At 47.9% G+C, this 11189-nt stretch overlaps 1 protein-coding gene across 2 annotated transcripts; it reads left to right on the top strand.

Moving 5' to 3' along the window:
- The first annotated feature begins 7614 nt into the window (after positions 1-7614).
- Positions 7615-10977, top strand: LOC134468350 (uncharacterized). 2 transcript variants are annotated; one of them, XM_063222285.1, is made up of 2 exons: positions 7615-9480; positions 9685-10977. In XM_063222285.1, exons 1-2 carry the CDS (start codon positions 9313-9315, stop codon positions 10249-10251), a joined length of 735 nt encoding a protein of 244 aa, XP_063078355.1. In that variant the 5' UTR covers positions 7615-9312; the 3' UTR covers positions 10252-10977. The 2 variants fall into 2 exon arrangements, with proteins under 2 accessions (XP_063078355.1, XP_063078354.1); XM_063222284.1 differs by having other exon boundaries at positions 7615-8675; positions 9002-10977.
- The last annotated feature ends 212 nt before the right edge of the window (positions 10978-11189 follow it).

Consider the following 11189-nt stretch of genomic DNA (forward strand, 5'->3'; position numbering starts at 1 on the left):
AGAGATGGCGAGTTATGGGAATGAAGAAACGTGTTGTGTCTTGTCTATATGAAAAACCGTCCACACAACATCGATATATTTTTTGAGGATTCCAAAAACTCAAAAAAAAATTTTTTGGGTCGCACAAAAAATGATAGGGTCGGTCGGCAACCGGAACCAAAACAATATTTTTTCTAGGCCCAGGGGACAATAACAGCGCCTACTACTACAGTAACAGTTTGTCTGCTTTTGAAGGCGTTCCAATAAATGTGAATGTAGGAAAAGTCCAGTGCACCTCTTTGTGTGTGTGTTTGTGTGTGTGTGTGTGTGTATGTGTGTTGTGTTGTATCAAAAGTGCAGCACAGAAAGCACATTTAACGGCAAGTATGGGATGACAAAATCCTACAATATCAACATGCAGGTTAAGGACTTAAACATTTCTTTCTCCGTTTTTCCCCCTCCTCATTCCCTTCTTCTTAACATCACCTCGACAGGCATAAAAGTGGGTTTTCTCCGAAACCCTCTAAAGCGGCAGCGTAGAACAGCTCTGCCGACATGTCCACCTTTGACAGGCCGGCTTTGATCACTTCACCGGATTTGCTCCACCACTTCAGCTCCACCTTAATCTCAGACTGTAGGCTCCAGTACGTCTCGCTAACCCCCCACTGCCTGACTGACACCTGGTAGGCAGGTGGACGGCAAAAGCTCTCCGTTTTAAGACGGCTGTTGAGTAAGTTCTTATTTGTTTACTGTTGTGGGTCAATGTTGCTCTGAAAAGAGCCAGCTGTGAAAACATACACGTAGGCCTGCACCTGTTTTAGAAGCGTTTGGGGTTCATCATCACATCTCCTGAGGCTTCCTGCTGAGCCATCAGTTTTCTTGCTGAGTCATCAGTTTTCATCAGTTTTTCTGAGTCATCAGTGATTTCAGAAGTACACTGTCGTATCAATTCCAACCATGATTGTATCTCTATTCTGTACTCTGTTTCTCCACTACAACTGCCTGACATCGGGCCGCTGCCAGTTCTCCATTTTAAGCAGCTTCTGACTTGCTTTTAATTATTATAGCTGCCTACCTCTTTCCCATTTCCTGTCACCAAAGGTGCCTATACTTGCTTAAAATCTCAGTGGATCTGTCAGACACATTTGCTGTTTCATTGTAAACACAAATTTTGATTTCAATAGTATCTCATTAACTCGTCAGGGTCCGGGGCCTTTCAGACAGTTTCCTGGAGTCTTTTACTGTACATCTTCACATTTTTATGTCTAATGATGATTCTGTCTCATTTCTGTGCTTTCACTTTCACCACTGCTATGGCCTGACAGACATGGGTTGATATTGAAAGCCCTCCGTCAGTGTTGCGGTGTTATTGAACGAACCTATCGATTTTAACAGCTCTTAGACATGACTGATGACAGCTGGAGAGCCACTCTTTTCCTTTCTTGCTAATTTCTTCATTATTCATTGTTTTGTTAATTTGTTCATTATCTTCACGTGAGTACTTGAAGACAAATGGCAGTGTCTCTGCCTCAGAGAGTGACAGGAACGATCTTTTGAAGGAGGACAGTCAGCTGTTCTTCGGACAAAATGATCAGGGTTGCCAGAGGACACTGATGATTTCCAGCCCAAACAATGCTCAGAATCCGCCTGGAAGCACTAAATCCTGTCCAATTCTTTTGATATCTACGGGCAAAAATTTGCAGAAAAACCGCCCAATTGCCATTTTTACCTGCAGACGGCCATCCTAAGCAGCCCAATTGGGCGGGAAACTGTCCAATCTGGCAGCACCGAAAATGATCCAGGACTTGATTCTCAAGTTCTATCCCCTTAATAATTAATACATAAATATACTGTATATGTTTTTAAGAAAAAGAAACACTCAAATGAGCCAGTTATTTAAACGACTCTTTGAAACGAGTCACTATGCTGTAGGCCTACAAATGTTGATGCACAACTTCTAATATGTGCAATAAAATGCAGATTTCAGGAGTACAGTACAGTCAAGTTCAATTCTCTTTTGCATGACCTTCTGCCCTGTCTTTGTAGCTAAGAGTGCTACTTCTGCCAGTCTGTCAAAATTAGAGGGCGAGAAAGTTTCAAACAACCCTCCACTCCACTTCACTCCACTCCACTGCTTCGCTCCATCACTTAGTGGTGAGGAGCATTCAATTTGATGGGTGCGATAGGCCCCCGCGTGATTGAAATTCAAAGACGCGTCCTCCCTTCCTCAGATATGGAAATGTCTTGGGCGAGACCTTGCTTTGCTTCTTCAGCATATCACTGGGGGTAATGGGGGAACGCTTAAACAGGGTAGGAGGACGCTAATCTGCTCGCACATGAAGAGATATCGCTCAGTAATTCAACTAAGTTTCTTTCTGTCCCTCTCTGTCACACACTCACTCACTGGCTCTCTCTTGAAATCTCTCTTTTTCTCTGATACCCATTTCGACCCCCTCTAATTGTTGGTTTTACTCTTTCTTTCTTTCTTTCTTTCTTTCTTTCTTTCTTTCTTTCTTTCTTTCTTTCTTTCTTTCTTTCTTTCTTTCTTTCTTTCTTTCTTTCTTTCTTATTTCTTCATTTGTTCTCTCTCTCTCTCTCTCTCTCTCTCTCATTCTCTCTCTCTCTCTCTCTCTCTCTCTCTCTCTCTCTCTCTCTCTCTCTCGAACACTTTGAATTGAGTGTGCAGCGTCTCTCGACTGGGATTACAAAGAGAGAAAGCTCGCCGTCCTTTCTTTCATGATAAAAAAAGGCATAATTGGAGCAAGGGAATGTCTCTGTTAGAGGCCAGAGTGGAAAGAGTGGAAGTACACATCACTACATATCCAGGCACAGTTTCTATTATACATGTAAATCATTAACATTCTTTGGGTGTTATGTTATTGGAATTTTAAGCATTGACTTTGCCATTTTCCATTTAATTCTGACTGGTTCTTTCCTATTGTCATAAAATACTGTAACATAGCATTGACATAAAAAGTGTGCCTGCTTTTGTAAAGTCCTTTTCATGTGAAATCCTTTTTCACGAGCTGCTTTCCAAATTTTACCTTCAATTTGAAGTGTGCACTTGACATTGACATTCTTTTGCATACATACTGTAAATGAATCAAAATACTGTAGTTCATTGAGGATGAAGAAGGAAAATGATGGCTCAGAAGGCCTTGTGGCTGAAAAGATGACTGATCTTGTTCTGCTTAAGCCGGGCATACACTGTGCGATATTTTCACTCGTGGGTCTTAAACTTCTGCTCACACTGCACGATGGAATTTCACTGTTTAAAAGTTCACAGCTCTCGACTCACACCCTCACACTACACGAGCCGACAGTCGGATGCGAGCGAAATGCTTCCACCGTACGACGCGACAGGCATGTTTCCCCGGTCTGCAGAGGAGGGAACATGCGCACCTGAGGTGGAGATGAGGTCGCGCTCAACAGCGAATCGCACGGCCCTATTAATTTGTGCATGTGAAGTGTCAAATCGGGTCGTAGCACTGCTTTAACAGTGCGATTTACGCACGAGCCACGACCAGAATTTCAAACCATTTTGATTTTCTTGCGACCCTGCGATTGCACGATCGTGAGGCGAAATCGCTTGTCGTTACCCTATGTACATTACACGATGTGAGACTCACGATTGACCTGCAATTGAGCAAGAAATCGGCCAGATTCTCAAAGTGTTGCGAGTGACAAATCGTGGTAAAATCAGGCAAAAAGTCGCACAGTGTTAGCCCGGCTTTAAGCACAACAAGGCCGTGACCCTCGCCTATCAAAGCTACCTCAGGAACTGCTCCATCTCATCTGAAGGCTGCACTAAAGTAGAGATGTATAAAGTACTGGACTGGAGGAAAGGAGTAGACGTACAAGTACTACATCAAGAAACTAGAAGTACTGTAGAAGTGCTTGCTATTGCCATACTCGGGGAGGTTCTAAAGTATTCAAAATGCCTTGTACCTACAAGTACCTGTGAGTACTGCAAGAAGACGTGTTTCAAAAACACTTTTGAAGTGCTGAGAGTAAAAGTAGTATTTAAACACTATGTTCTATCCAGGATGCTGCTCCTCATAAATGAACTGTTTAGCGTTCCCACCTGCTCAAAGAAAGCAATCCCCATCCGAAATTTTCTGGGTTACTTTTCCTCAATGGTGGAACAACCTACATTACCTGACTCTTGCCATCTGAGGCATGGGAACGCCCCCGCGTGACGTAGCCGAACGCAGCCCATAAGATGTAAATCAGGTTACAACCTACAGGCCTATACTGTAATCATTGCAGTGGTATACATCAAGCAGTGACTAATACAGTATGTCACTGCAAGATCATTGTTTTAACTTTCAGTTTTATTCCACTCCAGTATTCCATCTCCGTACTTTGCTCCCTCCCACCCTTCTCTGCGCTTTTAACTATCAGCTGCTCAAGGTTACGTAGCCTATTTCCTTTAGGTTAAAACCCCACCATATTCCTTTTATCTTTGAAGGGCTATGTCTCATTTGCTCTAATGAACCAAATCTAGCTTAGCTGATAGACAGTATAATGTAGGCGTGTGTGATATCTGACTGTGTTTCTAAGTAGGTTGGTATATGCTAAATGTGAATTTCAGTTTAACTCTGAAAGCAGCAGTATAGGCTAATCATCTTTAAAGCTCAACAGACCATTAGATGAGTATTTCACTTCTGTAAAATATGAAATACACTTTAGTAAATGCTGTGCATATGACTCCTCTCCTTCAACAACTCCACTAGTTTCCATTGTGTCAAGTCTTTGCATGCTCAATGTGACTCAATTATCTGAATTAAAGTTAATGCAAGTGCTTAATCGGCACCAATTAATGTTCTGTAGTCGTCTAAGAGTATAAAGAAACCCCCTAGCCACTGATTAAATGTATGAAGAGTCATTATTTCCACACAATTAAGGTAATTTGTGTCAGTGTACTATATCACAGTACACCACATAACAGCACAGCGAAGTGCGATACAGTACTGCAGAGCTGCTGACAGATTTTCCAGAGGCGAAGACAAAGGCATCTGAAAGGGCACCCTATGTGATGGTGACCTAATTTTGGGCCCCCTGTCCCCCTGGGCCCAGGACAACATACCCATTTCAGGTCCTAGTCTTCTTTTGGACTGTAGTGTGCATGTCATGTCATCTGCTACCCACTATCACACAGTCATCATGTCTATCTTTCTCTCTCTATCTCTCTCTCTCTCTCTCTCCCATACTTTCTCTTTGGCTGTTTCTCCCCCTCGCCTTATAGTATTCTCTTTCAGGTTTTATATTAGCCTGGCCGCGCCAAATTTGCGGCCTCTAGGGGTGTCTAGATTTCTAGGCTAGCTTTATATCCCTCTATCCTTTCTCTATCTCTCTTTATTTTCGCTACTCTCGCCATCGTCTGCACTACCTCCCTCTAACTCTACCTCTTTCCCTCCTCCTCCTCCGTAGCTTTGCCTTGTTTCAGTTGATAAGAGACAGTCAAGAAGTCCCATGGTGTCACTTGCTTCTTTTCCTACCACCCTCTCTCTCTCTCTCTCTCACTCTTGCACTTTCCCCACCACAACAACCCCTCTTTTCACGCCTCCCCAGAATCCTTTGCTCTTTTTCTTCCTACCGCTCCCCTCCACTTGCTCTGCCTGCTCTGCTCTGAGTGTAGTGAAGAAGTTGACGTGAAGCACCCAAGGGCACTCATGGTGTCATTCTCTTCTGTTTCAAACACTACTAAACTCCTTCTTGCCTTTCAACAATTCCTTGCTCTCATTTCCTCCTCCCTCTTTTACTCCTCCACCACACAATCCTCCCATACTGTGCCCTCTCCCCATAGTATCTATGCATGTTTACAACCCCGTGACTTACCCGACTCTGCCCCTGGGCACCCTCCTACACTGTTCTCAACAATCCACCACCCCGTCCCAGTAAGCCTGCCTTCACGCCATTCCACAATCGCCCCATTTACTCGCCCTCCTCTCCTTTACTCTCACTTCTCTGCTCCTGCATGCGCTCCAGTCAATCCCACAATGCCCCCCCCACCCCCAGTCTCCCTGCCTTTCAGCAAGCCCTCCTTCGATTCCTCCGATACCCACCCTTACTCCCCCTCCTCAGCTCCCGCAACCCTCCCTTCACTTCTCCACACCATCCTCCCACCCCCATCCCCATCCCCACCCTTCCTCTCCCTGCCCTGTTCTCCTGCTAGCTTCTGCCTCCGTCGTCCCCACAGCTCATTAGCCATGCGCTGGAGCAGCCCCTGCTCTGCTGACACCACGTCCTGCAGCACCTGTAGGGGCTTCCACACTACACCAGTCTCCACACACCGGATCACAAATACTACACAGCACCACTATTGCTCTCCTTTGTGTAAACGAGCACGAGGTTTTTACCTCCTCTGTCTTTTATTCTCTTTCTCATTCTCTTTCTCATTTTTTCTTTCGTTCGTTCGTTCTTTTTTTCTATTCTTTCTTTCTTTCTGGCTAGCCTCATGAAATGTAAATGGGAGGCAGGTGGCCAGGGTTTATTCAGGAGAAACTGCTGGATCAGGTGAAAATGTGCACCACTAGTGTCTGTGATGAGCGACTTTGGGGAAATAAGGGCGAGAAGGGCTGGCAAGGTTGAGATATTCATGTGATATTGTGTATTCACGGCACACTGTAAGGAAATACACTGGTATTTCCTTAAAAGCTTTCAATGCCTTACAGTATTTTTTAACCACTTCCACCACTTGATAGCACTACGACTCCTGTGACTACAACTGCTATTATGTATATATTGCTACTACTACTCCCCCTCCCCTTCCTCTTCCTACCTACTACTCTACTACTCAAAATGACTATTTCACATTACTGCCAGCATATTATTAACACTGCCAATAAATAGACTATTAGTTTGACTATTATGATTATTATTTCTAAACCTATTTGTCTGAACTGAAATTGTGCTGCTACTACGGTCACTACTGCGTCTACTCCTTAATTTCGTTTGGGATCATTTTAGTATCTAGCACTACTACTACTATGTCTAGTGTGGATAATTCTCCCCCTGCCAACACAATCAGCTCCATGTCATTGGTCTGACAGCCCATTAGTCCAGTAACCCATTTGTCTAAAAATTGACTGCTGAGTATGTATCGGTCTTTAAAAGAGACCCATTGGTCCAACATCCCATTAGTCCAACCACACACGTTATGCCCAAACCAAAACAATTCCTAACCCTATAATCGTCAGTAAAGGTATGCCCTGTCAGTATACAGTTGTTTTAGCATCATAATTTTGTAAATATTCACTTTTAAGTGAACTGAAAAGTTAAAACTATGCACACACCAAAACTCCTAACATAACCCTAACCATCAGCATGCATATTTTTTGTCAGAAAAAAAGTTCCACCCAATAGCCTGAGCGGCCCGTGCCTCTGTCTGATTAATAGGATGTCGGGCCAATGGGATCCTTGTTATGCTCCTCTATGGCTTATTGTCGGACTTATGGGCTGTCGGACTAATGGACTGTCTGACCAGCGGGCTAATCCCACACAACCACTCCTTCTGCTCTTACACTCTACCTTAATACTTCAGAAGTTATTCCTTGAATAAATATTCAATAGATTATTTCTTTGTCTGTTTTGTGATTATGTCACCAGGCGGAACTGCATCCACCGACACTGTTTCCGGGGGGAACAGTTTCGAAACAACACCTAAGATGGCGGCCTCCGTGCCGGTAAACAGCAGCCCATTTCATGAAGGCTGGCGGGCCAATCTAGTGATTAATCAGTAAGACACTCAAACAATTAACCACCGATTGGGTAGCGGTAGATGGGAGTGCCTTTAAAAAGTGTTTGTGTCTGAGCTTCCAACACGCAGGACCGGAGCAGCGACCCGACCGACAGGACGAAGCCGAGAGAGAGGAAACCGTGGATGACTGGCGGAGTTGGGAACGACTGAACCGCTGTGGAAGGACCCCCCCCCCTCGCAGACCGAAACCCGTGGACGGAGCCCCCAGCTGCCCTTTGGGCGAGATAAGTGGAATCGTGCTTGCTTGCTATACCCCTAGCCGCTGCCATACCTCTGCTTCACGCTTCGCTAGCAGCTAAAGCTACCTTCTGCTCCCTGCCCGTACGCTTGGCCTTAACCCTTTAGCTGCCTGAACTGTCTGCTGCATTGTGCTGTACCCACCTCTGCTGCTCTTAACCCCTGCTCCCTGCCCGTACGCTTGGCCTTAACCCTTTAGCTGCCTGAACTGTCTGCTGCATTGTGCTGTACCCACCTCTGCTGCTCTTAACCCCTGCTCCCTGCCCGTACGCTTGGCCTTAACCCTTTAGCCGCCGAACTGTTGCAATTGTGCTGTGCTCGCCTCCCCTGCTATCTCACCGCATGCGCTACTACCCCCCCCCCCCCTGTGCCCTGCTTGTCTGCATGCTGCTAGCTCTGTGCCCTGCTAGAACTGTGTTGTGCTTGCCTTTCTGACCTGCCCCTGCATACCACACCGCTGCAACCCCCCGCCACTGCTTTTACCAAGGCTGCTAACCCAGGGCCCCAGTACTGCTGAAACTGTGTCTCGTTATTCCTCTCTTGGCCCTGCTCTAGCTACTTGCTAACCGCCCCCTTTCCTCTGCTCTTTAGTGCCCCCCCCCCCCATAGGAACAGCAATAGCCCGGGCCCGTTGTGCCGAAGACCCTGCTGCCGAGGCTCTCTCCCTCTCGCTCCCGACGTGGGCCTGTCATCACGTGTGAGTGTAGTTAATTCGAGTGTTTCACCTGATTGCCGTGTAGTGTTCTGTGTGACCCCCGTTTCTCTCAGGCCCGTTGGCGAGACTGCACGGCTGTAGGCCCAAACTAAACAACTCTATCGCTGCTCCACCCCTTTCCCCCAAAGCCAAGGATCTCGTAGACCCCCCTTTGACCTGAAACCCAGTGTCGTCCCCTCCTGCCCCTTCCGTCCAGCTCACCGCCTTGTCTGACTTAATGTGTGCTGTGCCTCATTCACTCTGCTTGGATTGCTGAACTTCATTAACTCATCGTGTGCCACGAGTGTGCTTCTGACTATTCCCCTCAGGCTTGGCTGCGGAGCTGGAGATTCCGCACTCGGACAGGACTGGAGCGACCCGATCCTTCTTCCTTCCCCCCTCTCTCTGGCTGCCTTGGACGCCCCTCTCCCCCCGGACTCTCACCCCCCAGCACAATTCCTATTTTAGTTAATAAAACATAACCTTTTTGACTTCATTCTGTGGTCCTGTGTCTTATTGGTGGTGTGTCTCAACTCCTCAAGGTTGCTAGGGGTAAAGTTTCAAGTAGGCATACTTGCCTGGTGACAAGTGGCGTAGTCGGCAGGATAGCGACCTTGAGTTGAGCAGACACCCCATCAATATGACCGACCCAGCAGGGGCCGCACCACGGCCTTCAGTGATGCCAGTCTTCATGGGAGCACCGTGGGCACCAAGATTTGGAGGCCCAGGTTCAGAGTTACAGCTCCAAGAGTGGGTGTCCCAGACCAAGTACCTTGCCGGTCTACAGGGGCTGAGCGACCAACAGCAGGTACAGTTTGTGCTCGGGTCGTTGGAGGGGGAAGCTAAGAGAGAGGTACTGGCTACCCCGGAAGCCTCTCGCAACACTGTTGGCAAAATCTTTGAGCTGCTAAAGGAATTGTATGGAGACCGCACATCTGTGGCAGCTTTAAGGGCACAATTTTTTAACTGTAAGCAAGGGCCGAAACAACCACTCCGTTCCTTCTCGCTGCAGGTCCGGGAGCTGTTTAACAGACTGAAAAGACGTGAGGACTCCGGATTGCCAGCGGACGACGACAAGCTGCTGCGAGACCAGTTTATACTGGGACTGCGGGACGGACAACTCAAACAGACGCTCAAACTACAGTTGCGGGGCAATGCTACCCTGAAATTCGAGGATATCCAGAAGGAGGCGCTTGCGCTCGAGATGGACCAGGTTGAGCCCGATGCCCATGCGACCGACTGCTTCGCTGCCAGTGCAACCCCACGTGACTCGACCCCGATGGCCGACTGGAAGAAGGAGCTGCGGGAGGAGATCATGAAGGATGTAAAGGAGCAAATGAGTCATCTCTCAAAGACCCTCCTGGACGAACTGCGCGGCCCACCATCCAGAGGCCTTCAACCACCACGGGAGAGGTCCTATTCCGATGGATCCTGGAGGGGGAGACAGTCAGCACCGCGCCCACCAAACTCTAGGTTCCAGTGGGATGAACAAGGTCAGCCAATCTGCAGTCGATGTGGGAAAGCGGGACACATGAGCCGGAACTGCCCCTCCCGTCGGGCTTCTCAAGAGGGTTTTTAGCTTCCCCGGCCACTGTGGGGCAAGTGGCCGGGACTAGCCTACAACATCCCCCTCCACGCAATCGCCATGCATTAGTAGGTCAATGTCCCGTAGTCGATATCAAGGTAAATGAAAAGCCTGTCCGATGCCTTGTCGACACGGGCTCCCAGGTTACCCTGTTCGCAGAGAGTCTGTGTGAAGAACTGTTCGATCACCAAGAAATGCAGGGCGCTGAAGCTCCTTGGTTGACACTACGAGGGGCAAATGGGTTGGAAATACCATGTGTGGGGTACGTGGTTGTGGACTTGAACATAAGGGGGGTTTGTGTGCCGGCCAAGGGGGTGGTAGTGGTTAAGGATAAATGCCTGGGCAGCCACAGGGCGTTATTAGGAATGAATGTTCTCACCGATTGTTGGAAAGATGTGTTGCAGGGAATTGGAGCAGCTGTACCAGGTGCAAAGAAAACCTCAGTGGATCGAGAGTGGGAGCCAGTGGTTGCCGACTGCCGCCGGGTACATGCAGCAACATCTCGCCCAGAACAGGTGGACACTGCACGCGCAGCATGCCGCTACGCCATCACCATACCCGGCAGTAGCGAAGCACTGGTCTGGGCAAGGCTGCCAGCCCGGGCTTATGGGCTGGAGGACTGCGTACTCATCGAGCCCCACAAAGGCTCTCCCCAACTCGAAGTTGCCCGGGCTCTCGCCAAGGTACAGCGTGGGCGTGTCCCTGTGCGGGTGCGAAATGCAAAACCCTACCCTGTAACAGTTCATCGGCACCAAGGCCTGGCTCAAGTGACCACCATCACCCCACAACAAGTGAAGCACGGCCGGGACATAAGCTGCATGGTGGTGAGTCCCGGGGTGGTCGAGGTTGGGGTTGTGGAGGTGACCCAGGGGGTGGGAAGTGATGCTGAAAGTGTACCTGGTTTGCCTAACCATCTCAAGTGTGAGTCCTTA

Source organism: Engraulis encrasicolus, chromosome 18 (assembly GCF_034702125.1).
Source record: "Engraulis encrasicolus isolate BLACKSEA-1 chromosome 18, IST_EnEncr_1.0, whole genome shotgun sequence".
Lineage (NCBI taxonomy): Eukaryota > Metazoa > Chordata > Actinopteri > Clupeiformes > Engraulidae > Engraulis > Engraulis encrasicolus.